Genomic DNA, 23,537 nt, shown 5'->3' on the forward strand with positions numbered 1-23,537 from the left:
CTGCACTGTCCAATCAGGTAGCAATGGTCACACAAGGTTACTGAGTACTTGAAATATTGATATCCCCAACTGAGAAGTGCTGTAAGTGTAAAATACACATCAAGTTTCGAAAATTTTGTACGGGGTGGGGGAGAAACTCATTTTAAAATACTCATTACATGATGAAAAAATTTAGATATGGTCATTTAAATAAAAATATTATGAACATATGTGGCTTGCATTATAATTCCATTGGGCGGCGCTGCTGCGTATGCAAACCAGTACCATCCACGTTTCTATCGACCGGGCTTCCGCGGGGCTGAATTATGTCCCTCCCTGAGGTCCAAAGGGGCCAAACGAAGTGCTTCGACAAGTTCAAGCCGCAGTTTTGTCTTTTTTTTTCTGGTCCTTTTCACAAATAGTCGCTAAACAATTCCGAGAGCCTGCACGTCGCGTTTTGAATAAATTTGTTCAAACCGCATCCCGTTCTTTGCCCTGCTGCGCCTGCGCAGAGACGCGCCCGGTGTGAAGATTGTCCCGCTTTGCTCTCCGTCCGCCGCCGGGCATTTCAGTGAGCGCGCATCCCCGCGCCCTGGGAGACAGCAGCGATGGCGTTTCTGTGTCAGCGGGACAGCTACGCCAGAGAGGTGCGGCCTGCGGGGCGGGAAACCTGCTGCTCCGAGCGGGTGCGGCGGTGCGGGGCGAGGGGGCGCCGTGTGGAGGGGGCGCCGAGCTGGATTCAGTCCGGTGCGCTGAGGGTTGGGGTCGGGGCTTACTTTTGCATCCGTCTCCACCCAGTTTACCACCACTGTGGTCTCCTGCCGTCCCGCGGAGCTGCATACCGAAGGAAGCAACGGCAAAAAGGAAGTGCTGAGCGGTTTCCAAGTGGTACTGGAAGACACGCTGCTTTTCCCCGAGGGCGGGGGACAGGTACCAGGCCCATCTCGATCCCCTCCCTTCCCTTCCCAGGAAGCGCTCAATTTCTTTCTCACCCGGTGGGAAGTGTCTCTTGTCTCTCAGTCTCAGCTGTAATGAATACAGTTGGAAATTAGCTCAATTCGGCTCATTTGTTCACTCAACAGATATTTATCAACAGATACTTATCCAGCCCTAACACACCCTCTTTGGTACTGTTCCAGGCTCTGAGGATAAAGGTTGAACGAGAAAGTGTCTCTGCCTACATAGTGTATTTGTTGGAGGAAACAGAAAAAACGGTGACTAGATAAATAATATACCAGCTTAGATAAGTTCTATGGAGAAAACTAAAGTTTGAGGGAAACAGAGTGATGGGATGATCTCCTAGGTAGAGGACAAGTTACTTTAGTCAAGAACTAAGGGAAGTGGGTGTTAAGCCGTTCCTGTCATCTGGTGATGCTGGTGGGGGAGGGGAACTATTTCCAGGGAGGGAGAATAAGTGCAAAGGACCTGAGGTCGGAATTCCATTAGCATGTTTAGCACAGAGGGAAAAGTTTCCTCTGAAGGAGCACAAGAGAGGGCAGACTTATCAATACTGTGATGGGGTAGGGACAAGATCCAGTGAGAACTTGAGAAAGGAGGATACTCACCTCAAAGGTGGGCATTGTGGGAGAAGCTTTCCCAGCAGAGAGAGTAGCACAGTCGAAGGCAGGGGAGCCTGAAAGAATCTGACAAGTCTGGTTAACTGTAAACAGTCCCATATAGTTGGAGCTTATGGTACATGTTGATGACAGGCTGGAGATGGCTTTGGAAAGCTAAGTGGGGGCATTTCAGAGGGCCTTGAAGGATGTGTTAAGGTGTGTGGACTTCATTCAGGAAGCTGTGGTGAGCCATGGAAGTACTTAGGCAAAGAAATTATGTGAGAGAACGTACTAAGTGGCCAGTGTAGAGGTTTTCTGATCTGCTGAAGGAAAACCTGTGACGTCCAGTATCCATAGTAGGTCTCACTTTATATACCACCCCTTCCAGGAAGTCTTCCCTGATTTTCCTAGATTGTTAGGACCCTTTCTTTTGAGCTTCTCTAGAACAGTGTACTTTTTTGAACTATAGCAGGCTGTAGGTCATTTTGCAATTGCCTGTTGGCATGTCTATATCTTTTCCAGACTCTTCAGTTGCATGAGGGACCATGTCTTACCGTTGGCATGTCTGTATCTTTTCCAGACTCTTCATTTGCTTGAGGGACCATGTCTTATTTACATTGTATTCTTGGGCAGTCACAGTATCTTGTAAGCAGTTGTATTTTGTAATACTTCATATTTTTAATGTTTAATAAAACATTAGTTTAATAAAACATAGTTTAATCCTAGTAGCAGTGAAGAAGATAGAATGGAAGAAGGGAGAAAAATTCGGATCATTTTAGAAACTATTGAAAGAGAAGAATCTAAACCAAGCAATGAGAGTGAGGATTAAGTTTCTTTGGGTTTTACTAAAAGTTTCCTTCCTATAGTTACAACGTTTAATTCTGTTATTCTGTTCTAAAGACCAAAATATACAGGTGTTCAGAGTGAAGAAGACAGAGATAGTCCCCTCCTGGAGCAAAATGAACCACCTCACTTGGCATTGCCTTTCTCCCTTAGAGAATCTCAAATTCTGGGTGTGTTTTTCACATACTTGCCCTGGAGAGTCTTTGATTCCAGGAGTTAGGTGAGCCCTGCCTGCCACCACTGATTATCTTTATTTCTTTACGCAGCCTGATGACCGTGGTACAATCAATGACATCTCTGTGCTGAGAGTGACTCGCCGGGGCACCCAGGCTGATCATTTCACCCAGACACCCCTGACCCCTGGGACTGAGGTTCAAGTCCGGGTGGACTGGGAGCGGAGGTTTGACCACATGCAGCAGCATTCAGGTAGATGAGTGGGATGGGACACTTCTAGCAGGGGCAGTTGCTGTTTGGGAATGTCAAGATGATTGAGATGTGTGGGTTCTCCAGGAGCTAACCTTTTAGAAGAGACAGACGTATTCAGAATCAGGATTCTGGCAAGATGTGATAAATGTTATAAAAGCAAAATGAGCAGGACTTCCCTGGTGGTCCACTGGTTGAGAGTCTGCCTGCCAATGCAGGGGAAATAGGTTCAATCCCTGGTCCAGGAAGATTCTACATGTGCCACAGCTACTGAACCCCGTGCTGCAGCTGCTGAAGCTCACATATGTTAGATCCTGTGCTTTGCAACAGGAGAAGCTGTCGCAGTGAATAAGCCTGGGCACCACAATGAAAGTAGCCCCTGCTCATCACAACTAGAAACAGCACACGCAGAGCAACGAAGATAGCACAGTCAAAAAAAACCCTCCAAGATGAGCAGTTAAAGTATTAGAATAACTGCTGGATTTAAGTATTACTAACTCCCACTGGATATCTTCATCTGGATATGTCTCATAGCCTTCTTAAACTCAAAATGTCCAAAATGGAATTGAAAAGCCACCCCCTCCCTTTGATCTGGTTTTCCGTTCACCTTTTAGGTTCAGTGCATGGCATCAGCATCCACCCGGTCGCTTGAATCCTGGTAGTCTGTTCAGACCCCTCTTTAGGGATAGCCAGTCAGTCTGCATCCTGACGGTTTACTTTCTCAATGCTTCTCTGCCCACTTCCACTGTCAACGCCATTGTCCTTATCCCACCTCTCGCCATCTCTCCCCAGCCCTCTGTAATAGTCTCTTAGCTAGTCTTCCCACATTCAGTCTTGCTACTTTGCAGCCCATTCTCCACAAAGCAGCCAGAATAATCTAAAACTGAAAATCCGATCAAGCCACTCCCAGCCTTCAAGCTTTTCGGAGGCTGCCTGTAGCTCACTAAAGCCAAACATCTTGTCATGGGCTGTAAGACCTGCCTGGGCTGCTGCTTTTCTACTGCTCCAGCCTCATCCAGTGCCTCTGCTTCCCACTCTCCGCATCCTGGCCTTCTCTTGATTTCTTCAATATTACCCTGTTTGTTTGCTCCTTCAAGGCCTTGGGCTGTCTTGTTCCCTTTGCTTTCACAGTTGGCCCTTCTCTTCCTCTTGCTTTTTTTCCTCCTCCTCACTGTCATCGATCAGGGATAGCACCATAGCTCTAGTACCAAGCCCTGTGCCTCGTATGTGTAGGCACTTGATAACTTTCTGTCAAATGGGAAGTTCCCTGGTGGCCTGCTGGTGAGAGTTCCAGGTTTACAGCCGTGACCCAGGTTCAGTTCCCGGTTGGGGAACTGAGAGATCTTGTAAGTTGTGCGGTAAGGCCAGGAAAAAACAAAAATTCAAAACAAAAAACATACCTAAAAGATTTTCTTTTTGTCAAATGAATGGATGTGGCTCAATGAGAACTTGAGTTCAAATCCTGCCTCTGACGAGGTACATTGCCTTGGCAAGTCATTTATTTGATCTCTCTAGGCCTCGATTTCCTCATTCATGAAATGGCATCATAAAGCTTTTTGTAGAATTCTCCTGAGGATTTTCAATAAAGTATCTCTCGAGAGTATTACTCAATGTCCAGCAGGTCTTCAGCAGAATTTCTGGGATGACATTGACATGGGGATTGTGTGACTGCCTGGGCTCCTTACTCTTCTCCTGTCTCCTCTCTTTGTTCAGGGCAGCATCTCATCACCGCAGTTGCTGATGATCTTTTTGGGCTGAAGACAACATCATGGTGAGCAGGGGACTGTCCAGCATGGGTCCCTGACTGCCAGCTCCTGATGGGTTAGGGGCAGGAAAATAAAAATCTGCTTTGCTCACCTGGTCCCTGTGAAGATGGGGTGGTGGATGACTTTGTTTCCCCCTGAGAAACATCTGCCTTTGCTTAGGAGTGAACATAGAATTTGGAGCCCAGTGACCTAGAGGGTGAATCCCAGCTGCATGACCTTGATCATGTTCCTTAATATTAACCCCTTCACCTGTAAAATGGCAGTGACAGTCCCTGCCTTGTGACATTTCTGTGAGGATTCAATAACAGCGTTTACATGAACATGCTCTGTAAACGATACTCTTCCTTATACTATTCATCGTCCCCGTCAGCATCCTGTGACCACTCTACTTCTGGCAGGGAGTTGGGGCGACTCCGGAGTGTCATTGAGCTGGATAGCCCCTCTGTGACTGCAGAGCAAGTAGCTGCCATTGAGCAGAGTGTCAATGAAAAAATCCGAGATCGGCTGCCAGTAAATGTGCGAGAACTGAGCCTGGATGATCCAGAGGTGGAGCAGGTGAGGGGAGAGCCAGGGGGTGTCTTCTGCAGAGTGCCCACCCGAGGGCTCCTCATCAAAATTCAGACAGCCCTCCTCCTTTCCTCATGTCCTAGGTGAGGGGCCGGGGTTTGCCGGATGATCACGCTGGGCCTATTCGAGTTGTTACCATCAAGAGCGTCGATTCCAACATGTGTTGCGGGACTCACGTGAGCAATCTCAGTGACCTTCAGGTAGGTGAGAGAGGGCTCTTGAATGGGTGGAAGAGAGGGTGTCAGGGGTGGGGGATCACAGCAGGGCTGGGAGTGATGGAGGGGACACCCAAGGGGTCCTGAGCGAAGTCACTCCATTATTGCTCCTGAGCTATTTGGGGAGGTCTTGGTCTCTCTTCCCCTCGGGTCCAGCACCTGCTGTGGCTTACCCATGTATATGTGTGTGTGTTACGTTCTTGCCTCATGTAGGTCATTAAAATTCTGGGCACTGAGAAGGGGAAAAAGAACAAAACCAACCTGATCTTCCTGGCTGGGAACCGGGTGCTGAAGTGGATGGAGAGGAGTCACGGCACTGAGAAGGCGCTCACGGCTCTGCTGAAGTACGTACACCCCCTTCCTGGGCTCGACTCTCAGCTCCAGGGCAGCCAGAGTGTAGTCTGCCCACCCATACAGGAGACAGAATACTCTTATCTCTGGGAGGTGAGATGCGGTCATAAATGCTGCAGCGCTTTGGGTAGTTAGCCAGATGCACACAGAATGGTTTCTTCCTTTATATCCTCTCCCCCCAACCTTCTGAGGCTCCATCAAAATGTCCCCGAGTCCCATCTGGAGGGAGACACACCATCAGGAGGGGCATTGTTGATTTACGCTCAACACCAGAAGCAGTTGGGAAACTAGGGGGGCCTCCACGAACCTTTCTCTTGCAGGTGTGGAGCAGAGGACCACGTGGAAGCAGTGAAGAAGCTGCAGAATTCCAGCAAGCTCCTGCAGAAGGTGATTTATCCATGGAGGGTGGAAAGGGCGTGGGCTCTGCCTGAACAGGCTCCCAGACTCAGCCCCTCACCTGACCGGATGTGCAGTGTGGCAGCAGTGAGGGGCAGAGGGAGACGGTGCTCCCTCTGGTTACCCTTTCCCTGCCGGATGACTGAGTGACACTGTCCATTTCAGAACAACCTGAATCTGCTCAGAGACCTGGCTGTGCACATTGCCCACAGCCTCAGGAACAGCGCGGACTGTGGAGGTGTGATCGCATTACACAGGTGAGACAGGCCGGGGGCGCTGGGCTTCGGGCTCAGCTCTTCCCGGCGTAGAGTGCAGGAGTGGGAGGCGGGTCACCCCCGTGGTATTCTCAAGACTGAGAAGACCCTAAGTAATGTGTTACCTTCCAGGTTTCCTGGGTTTGATATGAACATCTTCACATGTAACTTTCTTAGCACCTTGCCTCAGATCCTTCACCATCTAACAATTCTCCACTTACCTGGGAGAATCCTGTTTAAGGGAAATAGAAACAACATAAAGCAAAGCTTATTGTAATGTGCTCAGGTCGAGAAGGACGTCGGGCTTGCCCTCCGTTTGCCCTCTTTCTTTGGCACTTTGCAGGAAAGGCAGCGGGGAGGCCAGTAGGAGGAGCTGGGCTTCCTGCAATTTCCCAGCTCCATTTGCAGCCTGGGTCTCACGTCTGTGCCCTTTGTTTTAGGAAGGATGGCGATTCTGAGTTCATGAATATCATCGCCAATGAGATTGGGCCAGAGGTAAGAGGAGCGTGAGGTTCTTTGTCCACCCTAGTTGGAGACCTTGCAAGGGGTCTTCCTCATGAACATGTGGAGAATAGGAAATAGAAACTCATTCAATGCCATTTTCTCAACACTAACCGTGAGCCAGGCTTTGTTTTAGGTGTCAGACTTGCTCAGTGGTATTGACCTTTCTGGGACTGTGACATTTACCAGCTTTGGAGCTCCTTTTATCAGAACTGGAATTTCTCCATACCACCCATATTTATGTGTGCCAAGGGCCTGATTTCAGAAATATGGGGGTTGGCTTGGTCCTTAGAAGGCCATCCCTTCTGTTGACCTTTGCCTCTGGCCTCAGGCATTCCTCCCAGTCCTGACTGTCCAGAGTTTAGTGTTTTCCAGGTCTCTCTTTTGCCTTTACTCCAAAAATACTCTTTGAAATAGTCACTCTGGGCCAAGCAGTGTGTACATCTCTCTTCATAATTCTGTGTAGATAGTGCACATTCTCAAGGAGCTCACTTTTATCTGGGAAGATAGCTATGTATGCTGATCTTTGTGATTTAGGGTGGTTGATGCTAGAGTGAGAGGAGTGCATTCTCTGTCAGGCTGAGGAGGCTTCAGGGGAGGGGCCTAGAAGACTGCTTAGGAGTCGGCAGACACAGGAGCCGGGGCGGCCTGGCCGAGGGAGACATGGAGGTGTAGGCAGTGGCAGGCACAGTGTAGGAGGGCAGTGGGGTGGCCAGGCTCCAGAGGTTGGCAGGAGTCAGATCATGAAAGGCATTTTATCCTTGATCATGGTCAGCAGCCTTCCGCCCCCTACTTAATGTTCAGCCTGAGTTCCTAAAGCCATTGTCAAAGTTTCTTGTCCCTTATGGGCCCCAGAGTGGAGGGGCTGTCTTACCATTCATCAGGAACATCACTTGTGGTTTAGAGGGAAAAGCTGTTTTTCTTTAAAGTGTAGTCGACATATCACATTGTCTTAAGATGTACAGTGTGTTGATATATATTGCAGTATGATAAAAATGTGTCCTTGAGGCTGAAAAGAGTGTAGTTTAGAGGGGATTGACTGCGTGTCTTTAAGTATCAGGGCTTATCTTCTTGTCTTCCATCCTAGGAGACCCTCCTCTTCTTAACTGTGGGCGATGAGAAAGGTGCTGGACTCTTTTTACTGGCAGGACCAGCTGAGGCCGTGGAGACCCTGGGGCCCAGGTGATTAACTGTGGACAGCTATGTGCGGGTGGGAGAGCCTGTAAGCCTAACCTGCTAACACAGCCCTGATGAATGCAAAGGGCCGCCACTGTGTCTGCATCTTACGTTGATCACATCACAGCCGTGTGAGGTTGGCTGAGCAGAAATAATGATCACCACCATCATTCGCACTTTGCTATACCAGGGACAGCATGTCCTGTGCTTCAGATCTCACGGTTAAAGTGAGAGAACTGAGACTCAAGCCCAGGACTTTTTGTCTCCAAATCTAATGTACTTTGTGTTTTTTCTTTTAGAAATTGAGATTCATAAGTGATGCTTGAATATAGGTTTTGGATTCTCCCTAGGCAGATGAAACAGGTGCTTAAGGCATCCACAAGATAGAGGCAAACTTGGGGGAAAAAATTAGGATTTTGAAACTGAATCAAAAAAGGCATTGATGTAGTTATTATAGAAAAGATAGAATTGTGCTGGACTTTTATTTTTTGTATTTTCTTATTTTAAATTAGCTATGGAAGTGGAGTATGTCATGTTCTTTGTGGCATTTAGGGTTTTTGAAGTCCTTGATGGGCTCTGATGAACACATGTTCATTGTAAAACCTAAAGGAAAACAGAAGTGTTTAGAGCAGAGGTTCCTGACAGCCAGGTGAGACCTATAGACTGGTTCGGCCTGTGTACTATTTTAAATTTTCAAAATTAGTTGCTACCTTTTAAAATTAGGAGATTTTTTCTTAAAAATGTATAGAGTTCTAGCTTTTTAAAAAATGGTGGAGGTGGGAAAAGGCATGCTCTGGCATTTCTGTGTCCACATTCCTGCAGGGTAGCATCTGTGAGGAAGTGCTGGCTGCCTCTTCAGACACCATAGACTCAGCCAGTGCCGTGGGCCCACCCTTCTCACTCAGCCCCAGTTGCTTCACTCACTGCTGTTCCCACAGGCCTTTGTGTCTACAGCTTTTTACCCTTAATTATTCTTGCCCTGCTCCCTGGAGGTTGCTGTAATTTAGCCCATTTCTAGGCACTTCTGTTGTTTCTAGTTATTCACTCTTATCAACATGCTGCGTGTAACTTTGTGCCCACATACAACTATTTCTAGAAGCCTTCTACTTTTTTCTCCCTCCCCCTCAGCCAGCAAGGAAAGCTTCAGGGCTGGCCTGGCTTTTCCCGTGACTCTCCCCTAAGAGACACCCCTCCCTGACCATCCCTCTGCTCCCCAGGGTGGCTGAGGTGCTGGAAGGCAAGGGCGCTGGGAAGAAAGGCCGCTTTCAGGGCAAGGCCACCAAGATGAGCCAGCGGGCAGAGGTGCAGGCGCTTCTCCAGGACTACGTCAGCACGCAGAGCGCAGAGGAGTGAGGACTCGGGTGCCCCGCTGGTCCTCCATTGACAGCGGGCCTCCTGAGACCACAGAAGGAGCCTCTTGGGCAATAAAATAGTTTGACTTGAAATGATTGTGGTACCATGTATATTTATATGACAAGTGATGAATTTATGCAGTGTATTCCAGTGTGCTTATGTAGTCAGCATCTTTGTGAATAAACAGATTTTTTTTTTTTTTTAATTTTATTCAAGTATAGTTGATTTTCAGTGTTGTGTTAATTTCTGCTATATACCAGAGTGATTCAGTTATACAAACTATATGTTCTTTTTCATAGTCTTTTCCATTAGGATTTGTCACAGGATACTGAATATAGTTCTCTACGCTACACAGTAGGACCTTGCTCTTTATCTGTTCTATATATAATAGTTTGTATCTGCTAATCCCAACCTCCCAATCCTCCGCCTCCCTCCGCCCTCGTGGCAACCACAGTCTGTTAAGTCTGTGAGTCTTAAACAGCTTTCTTCGGCTCCTGTTACGTATATCCTACCTGTGAGTGTTATGTTGATGAAATGTATGAATGTATCTAATCCAGCTGCAGTCTTTTCCTTGTAGAGAAATGCAGCTGCCCGAGGAGATAAGAGTCAAGCTGGAGGCTTGGCTTAGGATGTAGACTCACATCTCCTTGTTTTCTCTTACTTTTTCCCTAGTCTTGTGTTTCAGAATTAAAAACTATCAATGACTGTAAATAGATTAAGAGTCCACAAAAATATTTGTAGAAAAATGTTCTAAGTCTGCTACTGAGGCAGGAAAAGGATAGAGATACCAGGCAAAACTAACCCAGAGAAAACTGGGGTCATTATTAATATGAAACAAGTGAGACTTTAAGGCTCTAAGACTTTAAGGCTCATTATTGAAACATCTTGAGGTTAAGAGCATAGACTTTGGGTTTTCACAGACCTGAGTAGAAATCCTGGCTTTGTGCACCTACAGGTGGTTAAATTATAAAGAAAAGCAGGAAAATAATTTAAAGTCAGGACAGCATTTACCTCTGGGGAGGGAGTGAAGCAGCACGGAGCAGAGACCCAAGGTGGGGGTGGGTGGGAGAGTGGTTTCTTGAATGCTGGCAACATTCTGTTTTTTGACTTGGGTGGCATTTACATAGGCTTTTGCTTATTAATGGTGGCTCAGCTGGTAAAGAATCCGCCTGCAATGCAGGAGACCTGGGTTCAATTCCTGGGTTGGGAAGATCCCCTGGAGAGGGGAAAGGCTACCCACTCCAGTGTTCTGGCCTGGAGAATTCCATGCACAATACAGTCACAGAGTCAGACTTGACTGAGCGACTTACACTTCACTTTGCTTAATAGTTTTGCATTGTGGCCTGCATTTATGTTTTATTCCATGGGGTTATTTCACAATTTAAGAATACAACTAAAAAAAAAAAATCTGATTCTGTCATTTACTCACTTAGGAAAGTTACCTTGCATTTTCAACCTTCACTTTCCTCACTGGTAAAATGGCAGTACGTGCTCAAGAAAGCACTTTGTGGGACTTCCCTGGTGGTCCAGTGGTTAAGAATCCACCTGCCAACGCAGGGCACATAGGTTTCATCCCTGGTTCTGGAAGATTATACATGCCGAGGGGCAACTAAGCCCGTGAGCAAAACTTCTGGGCCATGCACTTGAGAGCCCATGCTCTGCAATAAGAGAAGCCAATACAATGAGAAGCCCACTTACTGCGACTAGGGAAAGCCTGAGTGTAGCAATAAAGATTCAGCATAGCCAAAAATTTTTAAAAAGCACTTAATGGATTCCCAGAGGTGATCTAGCAACAGGTCATTTTTGATCACCTAGTGTTCTGTTTCTCTTTACCTGCAAATCGAGGATTGATTGTAACAGTAGGAGCAGTTGGCCTTCTTCCACCCCCAGGTGAGCCGCATCCCTGGGTGGGGCTGCTGTGGATGGATTTGGGTGCAGGCACCTCATGTGCTTTCCTAGTTATATTAGAGCTATGATTGAGCCCAGGGGAAGCTTCCTCTGAACCCAGCGTGTGTGTGTGCATGCTAAGTCGCTTCAGTTGTTTCCAACTCTTTGCCACCCGTAGACTGTAGCCCACCAGGCTCCTCTGTCCTTGGGATTCTCTAGGCAAGAATACTGGAGTGGGTTGCCATGCCCTCCTCCAGGGGATCTTCCCTTGAACCCAGCAGCTATCAACAAATAGCTTCAGATTAGATGTCCATCTTCTTGTTCTCACCAGGAGTTTATTCAAGTGAAATTCCCACATGAAGAAATTCTGCTACTGTTTTGCTAGAGAGACGGAGGCAGGGAGCATGGCTTCATTGAATTTTTCTGGAAGGAACTGAGTGCTTACCTAGTGCAGTGGCTTCTAGACTTTTGTCTTTAGTTTAAATAAAGGAAGCTTTTCTTCATGAGCCTTACATATAAAAGCCCATTTCAGAAATGGACGAAAGTTGTGTTGATCTGGTTGGAAAAGGAAGTGGGAAAAAAAAGAAAAGGAAGTGGAGGCATGGAGTTTTGAAGGCACTCAGGAGGTCCCTGAGGGTTTCCTATGGAGCCACAGGGCACCATTTGGAAGCTATTGAGTGTGCATGCTAAGTCGCTTCAGTCCTATCCGACTCTTTGGGACCCTATGGACTGTAGCCTGCCAAGTTCCTCTGTCCATGGGGATTCCCCAGGCAAGAATACTTCCTCCAGGGGATCTTCCTGACCCAGGGATCGAACTTGCATCTCCTGCTGCTCTTGCATTGCAGGTAGATTCTTTACCACTGAGCTTAGTTCCCTAACTAGGGATCAAACCTGTGCTTCCTGCCTTTGAAGCACAAGAGTTTTATCCACTGGACCACTAAGGAAGTCCAACAAGAAATTTTTTGATGTGCCATTCCATTTCAAAGCATAAACAAATCCCTCCCCCAACCACCTGTGTTTTTCCATCACAGGGCACTCAATTATGGTGTCTGTGCTGGTCCTTCAAATCAAACTTATGGTTCAATCCTGAGTCTCCTGATGAGGTTCTGTGCTTACATGTGTGTGTGATACACCTCTAGAAAGTTCAGGGTAGATTCAGCTCTGGTGGGGAATAACATTTTTCCGTGTTTTAAGAGCCCCTAAGTAGAGAACGACAGTATCCAATTAGTTTTCTCCCCAAACAAAAGAAGTTAAAACAGTTTGTCTGGTAAGACTGAAAGCCACAAGACAGCCTACTTGTCAGGAGCTGGAGTCTGGAGCCTGAGACTTCAGCTGGAGCCAGGAGGCAGAGGAGTGGGAGAGGCAGGCTGCAGGGAGGTGGCCAGAAGGAAGAGGAGTTTGAGTTTCTGAGGCAAAATTTGGGCATTGTTGTTGCATCAGTAGGCTGCTTAGGGGCATGAAAGGCATTTAAAAAAAATTTTTGTTTTGGTCTCACTGTGTATCATGTGGGGTCTTAGTTCCCTCACCAGGGATTGAACCCATGTACCCTGCATGGGAAGTGTGGAGTCTTAACCACTGGATCATGAGGAAAGCCCTCAAAATGTATTTTTAAAATGTCTCTCCAACCCTGCCCCTGCCCGATTTTCCCTGCTAGAGATAACTACTAATTTCTTACCTATCATCTGGTAGTATTTTTTTTTTAATAGATGGATATAGATCTTCCCTCTTTTGAAACACACTGTACACCCCTCTGCATCTTGCTTTTCTCAGCTAAATGAGTGTCATTTTTTTTTTTTTTAAACATAGTGTAAAAGTTATGCAGTACAAAATGGAATCTTTGATGAGAGATGGGGGCATATTATTTGCTTCACAGAAGGCTCCTTACTTTTAGAAGGACTCAGGCAGGATTCCCTTGAGCAGAGACCCAAGTGGAATCATTTTGTCTTGTTTTGCTTGGCTGTGTGGCTTGTTGGGATCCTAGTTCCCTGACCAGGGATCGAACCCAGGGCCCCTGCAATGGAAGTGCAGAGTCCTAACCATTGGTCCACAGGGAATTCCCAAGTGAGTTCATTTTCATGTGTATGTCATCTCCCTCTATCCCTTTATATTTCTATTTCCTCGGGGCATACTAAAAGGAGCAGTGGACTGGGGGCTACCCCTGCTTGCCACCACTCAGGTGAGTTCTGATCATGTAGACTAGACCATATCATTTACTATCCATATCATTTTTAAAAAACAGTTGGGTACTGTTTTTTTAAGGAACTAAGAAAAATTATTTATTTGACTGTGCTGGGCCTTAGTTGCATCATGGGGCATCTTTAGTTTCAGCATTCAAACCCTTAGTTGCCACACGTGGGATCCAGTTCCCTGACCAGGAATTGAACCTGGGCCCTCTTCATTGGGAGCACAGAGCCTTAGCCGCTGGACCACCAGGGAAGTCCCCAAACTTGTGTCTTTCTAAGAGTAAAAGGGTTGCTCTACACATCTCTCCAGAGCCACAGTCACCAACCAGGATGCGTGCCTGCATGCTAAGTCGCTAAGTTATTTGCAACCCTATGAACCGTAATCCACCAGTCTCCTCTGTCCATGGGATTCTGCAGGCATGAATACTGAAGTGGGTTGCCATTTCCTACTCCAGGGGATCTTCCCAACACAGGGATCAAACCCGCATCTCTGGCGTCTCCTGCATTGGCAGGCAGGTTCTTTACCACTAGTGCCACCTGGGAAGCCCCCACAAACCAGGATGGTCTCTGGCAAAACCCAGGGTGTCTGGTTTCCTTGCTGAGACTCTCTTTGACCTTCAATTTCTTGACCTGCAAGTGGGGATATAAACACTATGTCCTCAGAAAGAAATAATTAGGAAAGTGCATCAACATTTGAGCAACTTGCATGAAAACACTAACTAGTTGTATGAAAGAAGGGAAAATAAAGCAGCAGTTTTGGAACCAGTGATGTCATTCATGCCTGTCAGAGGGGCCCTAATCCATTGCCCCAGGGAGAGGAACAGTTTGTATTCAAGGGAAGGGATGGGTTATCTTTTGTGAAAGTCAAGCAGAGTGAGTTTATTTTATTTTATTTTTTCACAAATAAGGGAGTTTATTGAACATCATATAATGCCTTTACAAACCATGGAGCAGGAAAATTCAGGACTGTATACCTGAGCAAGAAGGCTGTCAACTAATGAATTCTGAAAGGAATTCAACTTTAGCACTAATGATACATTGAGCTGCTTGGATAATGAAGTTCCATAATACTCATCAGAAGAGCTATTAACAGATCAGTAACACACACACACACATTCATATATATTTAATAGTAGAAATGAACATGGCAAAACCTGAATTGAGGGTACATTTTTCTAGTGAGGATTTGTCTTCGCTTCTACCAGATGCTCTGGGGCATTATTGAGCTAGAAACATTTGGCACAAGCTTTCCTAGACCACACAAATTAATGTAAACACCAAACCCAGTGTGGGCAGATTTGTGCTTAGGAATTCATCAAGTAAAAAAACGTTCTCCCTCAGCCCATACGTAATAAGACCTGTGAGAGGCAGCTTTTCTTTATGGCTCTTTTTCTCAGCAGAGATTTTCTTTCTAATCCTCTCACTATAGGCCTTCTACTGCTAAGTCTGCTGCTAAGTCGCTTCAGTCGTGTCCGACTCTGTGTGACCCCATAGACAGCAGCCCACCAGGCTCCCCTGTCCCTGGGATTCTCCAGGCAAGAACACTGGAGTGGGTTGCCATTTCCTTCTCCAGCAGAGTGAGTTTAAATATTTATTAGAGTAACATTAAAAGAGAATAATAGGTATTAATTAGCATAAAATGTGGTAGAGTTTTAGGTACCCATACATACACATAGATTGTATATTCTGGAACATTGTTAGAATCCACTTTTTTTTTTTCATGTGGACCATTTTTAAAGTCTTCTTAAATTTGTTACAATATTGTTTTTGTTTTATGTTTTGGTTTCTTTGGCCATGAGGCCTGTGGAATTAGCTTCCTAACTAGGGATTGAACCCAACCTGCACCCCCTTGCATTGGAAGGTGAAGTCTTAACCACTGGACCATCAGGGAAGTCCCTAGAATCCACTTTTGCAGCATAGAAATAGTGAGAAGGGGCTCCCTCTGGGCTCAGAAGGTTTTATGACTCAAGTACCCATAGATTTCTGAAGACACAGATGTTGCGGCTCACACCTGGGTGAGGGTCGCCTTCGTAATTATGTGTGCACGTTTAGGTGCTGGATCAGATTTTAGTATGAAAGACGAAAGACATCAGATCAAAGCCAGACACAGAGCAGCAGACAGCCTAAATGTCCTATAGCTGCACCCCACCCTGTAGTCCTGAGTGGAAACCAGAGAGTCGGCCAAGCTATGCTAGAATGCCAGGTCTTTCCCTTCATAAGAACTTAAATAAACTTCATGGCCCTGCTGGGAAACAGGCAGCTCAACATACCCTAATGAAACACTCATGCAGAAAGCTTCTATGTCGCCCATTCCTTTCCTGAATTGGATCCAAGCTATGACTAAAGAGCCCTTGACGGAGGGCAACTAGGGTTATTTGGGAACGAGTGATAGAGACATTTTCTTCTTTTTTTTTTTCCAGAAAGGTCTGTACCTTCTGTGCAGACGACTGCTGGCAAGAGCGCCTGGCTCTCAAGGTCAAGGAACAAGAGCGGGTCTTGGTAAACTGACCTGAGCCTGGGTCCAGGGCAGAAGAGGCACTAACAGTGAGAGCCTTCTCTGTCTTCTGCTGAGCCCTTCTGTGAGCTCCCTGCAGAAGCCACCTGCAGCCAAGGCCTCCTGTAAACATCCCTGCTCACCCTCAAACACCAACCTCAAAGCCAAGTGTTTCAGAATCAAACCTTCCCTCTGCGAAAATAAAATTCCCTCTTTCTTCCATGTCACCTGACTTGTTTTTGTTGTTGTTGTTTGAAAGTGAAAGTCGCTCAGTCATATCTGACTCTTTGCAACCCCATGGATCATTCATAGTCCATGAAATTCTCCAGGCGAAAATACTGGAGTGGGTAAGCTGTTCCCTTTTCCAGGGGATCTTCCCAACCCAGTAATCAAAACCAGGGTCCCGCATTGCAGGGGGATTCTTTACCAGCTGAGTCACCAGGGAAGCCCAAGAATACTGGAGTGGGAATCCCTTCTCCAGGGGATCTTCCCGACCCAGGGATTGAACCAGGTTCTCCTACATTGCAGGCAGATTCTTTACGAGCCGAGCTACCAGGAAAGCCCAACTCGTTTTTGTTGTTGTTGTTTAATATTTATTTATTTGGTCATGCTGGGTCCTAGTTGTGGCACTCAGGATCTTTGACCTTCATTGCGGCATCTAGGATCTTTCACTTGTGACTTGAGAGCTCTTGGTTGCGGCATGCAGATCTAGTTCCCTGACCAGGGGTCGAACCCGGGCCCCCTGTATCGGGAGCATGGGATCCTAGCCACTGGACCCCCAACGGAGGTTGTTGTTATTGTTGGCTTGGACATATAATAAACAACCCAAGAATTCATTTGTTCATGTATTTAATAGATACTTACTGAGAGTGTAGCGAGTGCCAGACACAGTTCTAGGAACTGGGCCACACTAGTGGATAATACAGCTGTGATCACTGTTCTCAACGGCATTTTAAAGGAGAGAAGCAAATAAATGTAAAATTATACATTCTGTTAAGTCAAAGAGGAAAAGAGCAGGTGAAGAAGAGAGAAAAATGGTGGGGAGGGAAGCAAGGAGTGTTGTAGCAGTGACAACAAAGGCTTGGGGGAGAATGGAGTCTCACCTGGGCACCAGCATCCAGGCCATTTCAACACAGCAGAGCACTTAATAGGCAAAGAAAACTAGGTTTCTTTTGTTTTTTGGGGGTTGTGCTGTGTGTCTGGTGGGATCTTAGTTCCCTGATCAGGGATTGAACCCAGGCCCTTGGCTGTGAAAGCACCTGAGCCCTAACCACTAGACCACCAGGGAATTCCCCAAGCTATTTTGTTCTAAGACAACTCAGTTGGTTTCCCTTGCAACCAGAGGGTCACTGCTAAGCTCCTTCTTTATATGAAATTCTGGACTTCAAACTGTCCTCAGCTCCAGAAGATGACCAGGGTCTTAAAGAGGCTGATGGATTCATCAGAGTCACACATACTTTGGTATCTTTTATGTGGCTGTTATAAGAAGGAAGCAAAGAATAAGACATGAAGCTTGTGTTGCTCTTCATCCAAATGAGTCTCTCCCACCACTTCTAGGCCATTTCTTCTGGTCCCCAGAGGCTCCCCTCCCTCCCCACTAACAGAAGGTAAATGCTTTGTTACACCCCAGCAAAAAGAGGGTGATAAAAACATAGTCTGAAAAAGATCTCATGAATACAAGGAAGTTACACTTGACAAAAACCCCCTACTAATTGCAATTCCAAATAGTGCAAGGCTGGGAATTTCCTGGTGGTCCAGTAGCTAAGACTCTGTATTCTCAAGGGTGGGGTCTGGGGTTCAATTCCTGGTCCGGGAACTAGATCCCATATGCTGCAACTCAAGATCCTGCCTATCTCAATGAAGATCGAAGATCCCATGCAGCAAAATTTTTAAAAATACACAAATATTTAAAAAAATAGTGAAAGGCAGACTTCAGTGCCACTGCGTAATTTTTATTTTATTATTGTTTCAGTTCAGTTCAGTTCAGTCGCTCAGCCGTGTCCGACTCTTTGTGACCCCATGAATTGCAGCATGCCAGGCCTCCCTGTCCATCACCAACTCCTGGAGTTTACTCAAACTCATGTCCATCGAGTTGGTGATGCCATCCAGCCATCTCCTCCTCTGTCATCCCCTTCTCCTCCTGCCCCCAATCCCTCCCAGCATCAGGGTCTTTTTCAATGAGTCAACTCTTGGCATGAGGTGGCCAAAGTACTGGAGTTTCAGCTTCAGCATCAGTCCTTCCAATGAACACCCAGGACTGATCTCCTTTAGGATGGACTGGTTGGATCTCCTTGCAGTCCAAGGGACTCTCAAGAGTCTTCTCCAACACCACAGTTCAAAAGCATCAGTTCTTTGGGGCTCAGCTTTCTTCACAGTCCAACTCTCACATCCATACATGACCACTGGAAAAACCTTGACTGGACAAAACTTTGTTGGCAAAGTAATGTCTCTGCTTTTTAATATGCTATCTAGGTTGATCATAACTTTCCTTCCAAGGAGTAAGCATCTTTTAATTTCATGGCTGCAGTCACCATCTGCAGTGATTTTGGAGCCCAAAAAATAAAGTCTGACACTGCTTCCACGGTTTCCCCATCTATTTCCTATGAAGTGATGGGACCAGATGCCATGATCTTAGTTTTCCGAATGTTGAGCTTTAAGCCAACTTTTTCACTCTCCTCTTTTACTTTCATCAAGAGGCTTTTTAGTTCTTCACTTTCTGCCATAAGGGTTGTGTCATCTGCAAATCTGAGGTTATTGATATTTCTCCCGGCAATCTTGATTCCAGCTTGTGCTTCAATTACCAGTTGGTATTAAATGTGTACAGTTCTGCCAGGCATGGTTCTAAGCACTTTATAAATATTACTTGTTTAATTCTCAAAACAACTCCATGAGATGAGCGCACTGTCATCCTCTTTAGAGATGAGGATACAAAGTCTATACTTTCAGGGATCATTTCTATAGTTTGTTACTAGAGATGAGGATACAGAGGCACAGAGAGATAAGGAGCTTGCCTGAGGTCACACAGCTAGTAATCGGCATGGCACAATGTTGAACCAACAATCTGGCTCTTGAATCCATCTGCCTACCCCCATGTAGTATGGCCTCTCAGCAGCATATCTAGTATATTAGTAAGTAGTTACATAAGTACTAGTGGTAAAGAATCCACCTGCCAATGCAGGAGATATAAGAGACTCAGGTTCAATCCCTGGGTTGGGAAGATCCCCTGGAGGAGAGAAGGCAACCCACTCCAGTATTCTTGCCTGGAGAATCCTATGGACAGAGGAGCCTATAGCTGACCAGGCTCCTCTGTCCATGGGGTCGTACAGAGTCAGACACGACTAAAGGGACTTAGCACGCATGCCTATAAGTACTATTAATATACTTTAAAAGAGCACACAAATTATATATATTTATATATACAGGGCTTCCCAGGTGGCTCGTGGTAAAGAAACTGCCTGCCAGTTTAGGAGATATAAGAGACACAGGTTCAATCCCTGGGTTGGGAAGATCCCCTGGAGGAGGGTACAGAAACCCAGTCCAGTATTTCTTACTTGGAAAATCCCAGGGACAGAGGAGCCTGGAGGGCTACGGTCCATAGGGTTGCAAAGAGTCAGACACAAATGAAGCAACTTAGCACATATACATATATATATATATATATATATATATATCCAATATCTTTTATAAACTAGCATCTCTCTTATGGTTAAATAAGTGATTTCAGGACAGGGGCATTTAAGGATCTTAAGGCTGTTTGGTGTTTTTGGCAAGGAAAAAGGATCGAATAAACAAGCTATAAATAGAAGTGAAAACCTTCCATTACAATGTTGCCACATAGCCTTTAATTTTACCTCTGTTAGGGCAGGTATATACATTATCGTGCTGAATGCCAGGAGTTGATTCTTACAGGGTCCAAAAGAGAAGCCCCTAATTCCCTACATTTAATACTAAGCTTGTCTGTCTCCTCCTTTCTGTTACCCTGGGCTCGAATTCTATGAAGACAACATTCTATGTGTTTTACAAATGGTGCTCGAAAAAGTGTACTTGGCCTCTTTTGGCTCCTGGTATGGGTGAGTCCGGGATTTCCATTCAGCTTTGGAAAAGACTGAAAAGCCGTCTTGCTGGAAAAGTTCTGCTGTCCCGTTTTCTTTGGCTGTTTTTGCTGCTTGTTACCATAAAGATTAACTCGTCCTGAAGTTTTGCATGAAAACTAATTTTGAATTTCTGCTCTTGTCATTTGCTTCCTCGCCCCAGACCAGAATCCTCTAGCAGTCTTGGTCTCAACAGCAAGGCACCGTTTCTAGAATTTGACAGCAGAGGGTGCTATGAGCCTAGGGTTGCCCAGGCCTCCGCCAGGAAAAAGATAAAGAGGCCCCGGCTGGATTTAGCCAGACAGCTTCACATCTTGGCCCCTTGTGGCTTCTGAAAATCTTGTGTGTGGGACATGGAGCAGTCAGTTCTTAAGAAGCCAACAAGGAATCAAGAGACAAGGTGTGGGCTTCTGTAAAGAATTTGTCATTTGTGTTTTGGGGAGTTTTAACCCTTCTCTGGGCTTCCCTGGTGGCTCAGCTGGTAAAGAATCCGCCTGCAACGCGGGAGAACTGGGTTCGATCCCTGGGTTGGGAAGATCCCATGGAGGAAGGCATGGCAACCCACTCCAGTGTTCTTACCTGGAGAATCCCCGCGGACAGAGGAGCCTGGTGGGCTGCAGTCCATGGGGTTGCAAAAGGTCGGGCACGACTGAACGACTAAGCACAGCCCAGCCCTGGTAAAGTTGATGCTTGATATTTTATGCCCTTGATTCCGCCAAGACCAGAGATTCTGAATAGTGCTGAATCCTAACTTAAATCAGAAAACGACATCCGGCTCTCTGGGCTCAGCCTTAGTTGGCAATGACGAGGCTAAACACCCTAAGAAGTTGAGTCATCGGTAAACATGGGACTTGTTTTGATGCCTTGTTTGATGTTTTGATGAAGAAAATCACCATCAACCAACACACCCAGCACACTTGCTCCTTCTGGAGAGGAAACTGAAATGAAGAGCTGAGTTGTGGCGATGTGGCACTGTGGTTCCTGAATGAAAATGGTAGCTGTGGGTGCCTCCAAGCCCACGTCTGCAGTCACAGTCACGTCTGTCACGAGATGACTGGAGGCATATACCAAGGCCAGTAGAAGTTTCACCATCTGAAACATGGCTAGCCGATAATAAATGACTTAATTTATGTAACAAACACACAAAAAAAGAAAACAGCATCCGTTGTTCCCATTTCTCAGGTGCCCCCGCCCCCGAATTCCTCTATATTGATGCTATCAAGGGCTACCGCAAGACAACAAGGAATATTTTTTCTTTTTTTTCATCTATTTAAAAGCTGAGGCTTGAATGTTACCTCCAGGTTATCTCTCAGATTTTCTCAGTCTTCCTGAAATTCTGCATTTTTAACTCATTTTTTTTTTTCAGCTTCTTGACTCCCTACAGCCCTTTTCATGTCTTTAAAAAAAAATATATATATATTTATTTATTTAGTTGCACTGGGTCTTAGTTGTGGCATGTGGGATCTAGTTCCCCAACCAGGGATCAGACAAGGGTCCAACCCGGGCCCCCTGCATTGGGAGTGCAGAGTCTTAGCCACTGGATCACCAAAGAAGTCCCCTTCACATCTTGATTATTGACAAAAAACAACAGCAACATTTTGTATTTCTGGCTATTTCAGTTACCTTTGCTCTAAGCTAATTTGCTTTGTAAGACCTATTTTTATAAAATCCTTCATAGCAGGCTTTTATGGCAAGATAGGCTAAGGAACTCATAATATAATATAACCTAATGGACACACACTCAACATGCTCACTACTTCTGACAAGTGTAGAATATATCCATCTTGGAGAGCTGGCTTCAACAGTTTCGATGTGATTTCACAGCCACGGTGAGAAAGGAGCCTCTGAGAATACAGAGAGAGCTTGGGTAACGTGTGCAGAAAGTTGTGGCTGCAGACTGGCCTCTGATGGCGTCAGTAATCACCTGGAATATAAACTTGTCAAGATTCTAGACATGAACAAAACGGGGCTACTGTTCAACAGACAAGAACTCAGAAAGATTACCGCTTGTGTTCCCTTTCTGGAACAAACAAACAATATTTGCTTTGGTGTGTTGGATCAACTCCAGCCAAACAAGAGAAGAATTCGAGAAAGAGAAAAACGTAGGATGCAAGAAAATGAAACTGAGAACTGCAAGGAAAGAAAAGCTGCTTTACATGACAATGAACCACGAAATCTTCCAAGAGCTGATTCAAGACATCTAAAAAAAAATCATAGAGACACACTGTTCAAAAAAGTCATGGACTGAAAATAAAGCAGGATATAGTTTATAAATGATCCTGAGAACCGAAGAAGCAGAAGGAGCTCTATTTTAGACCACGAAGGCCATGCCTCCTTCAGCCAGGTAATTTGGAGTGGGAGTGGGGTCAGGGGGACTGGCGGATGCTCTAATTTTGTGAACCATCATTTTGGATTTATAATAGTTGCTAACCACATGCGTTTCCCCTGATGCACTTTGCTGTTTCTTTTTCCTTTGACTGCTTTTTATAGGCTAGTTTCATAGGATCTTTTTAGGTGATATATTCAAATTATTTACCAATTGCTATGGCGTGAGCCCTGAGCATTTTCAACAAGTATTTATTGAGTGCCTTTGTGTGCCAGGCATTATTCTACATGCTTGGGATACACCAATGAACAAAACAGTTCCTGCCCTAGTAGAGCTTATCTTTTAGTCATGCAGACACATCAGAAACAATGAATCTAATCAGTAAGAGAAAACGAAAGAAAGGGAGCAGGAAAGAGGAGGGCTGGGAATGCAGAGGGTGAGAACGGGGAGAGAAAGGTATGGAATGGAAATTTTAAATTGGGTGGTCATGGAAGGCTTTGTTGAGAAGATGAGATTCAAGCAAAGATTCGACAGAGATGAGAGCATCACGCAGGCGGGTATCTGAGGGTAGGGCATGGGGGCAGGGGAGGAGCTGTTGCCAAGCCCTCAGGCTAGAGTGCACCTGGTCTGCTCCAGGGACCTCAAGAAGCCACGGTGGCAGGAGTGGAAGCTGTAGGGGAAGCAGAGGAACAAGATGAGGGTCCTTTGTCCCCCACCGCTCCCCCCACTGCCACCAACCCAGGAGGAGGAGTGCAGTTCTTACTCTGAATGACATCCACCCACTGAAGCATCTTAAGCACAAAGGCCCAGAGTCTGACTTTCAATTTAAAATAATCACTATCGGGACTTCCCTGGTGGTCCAGTGGTTGAGAATCCACCTTCCAATGCAGGGGACTCAGGTTCCATCCCTGGTCAGGGAACTGTTAGTAAGATCCTACATGCTCCAGGGCAACTAAGCCTGCGCACCTCAACTAGACAAAAGTCAGAGCGCCGAAACTACAGAGAAGCCCCTGTAGGCCACAGTGAAAGACCCCATGCAGCTCCCGCTCCCCCCAAAATCGCTATGGCTGTTCTGATGAAAAAAGACTGCAAGAGGCATGGCAAGAAGCAAGGGGGTCTGTCAGGGGGCTGATGCTATCTTCTTTGACCTGGACGACAGCATCAGCCCCCTGACAG

The 23,537-nt window shown here is 46.0% G+C and overlaps 1 protein-coding gene and 1 pseudogene across 1 annotated transcript; both read left to right on the top strand.

Annotated features, from left to right (window-relative positions):
• The first annotated feature begins 372 nt into the window (after window positions 1-372).
• LOC122441308 (alanyl-tRNA editing protein Aarsd1) lies at window positions 373-9,600 on the top strand. The gene is made up of 12 exons (XM_043467693.1): window positions 373-626; window positions 778-909; window positions 2,645-2,804; window positions 4,515-4,572; window positions 4,966-5,122; window positions 5,218-5,334; window positions 5,563-5,693; window positions 6,021-6,087; window positions 6,262-6,353; window positions 6,791-6,845; window positions 7,939-8,033; window positions 9,245-9,600. Exons 1-12 carry the CDS (start codon window positions 588-590, stop codon window positions 9,378-9,380), a joined length of 1,239 nt encoding a protein of 412 aa, XP_043323628.1. The 5' UTR covers window positions 373-587; the 3' UTR covers window positions 9,381-9,600.
• A 9,274-nt stretch (window positions 9,601-18,874) lies between these two features.
• LOC122424756 lies at window positions 18,875-18,959 on the top strand (annotated as a pseudogene).
• The last annotated feature ends 4,578 nt before the right edge of the window (window positions 18,960-23,537 follow it).

This window comes from Cervus canadensis, chromosome 1 (genome assembly GCF_019320065.1).
Source record: "Cervus canadensis isolate Bull #8, Minnesota chromosome 1, ASM1932006v1, whole genome shotgun sequence".
NCBI lineage: Eukaryota > Metazoa > Chordata > Mammalia > Artiodactyla > Cervidae > Cervus > Cervus canadensis.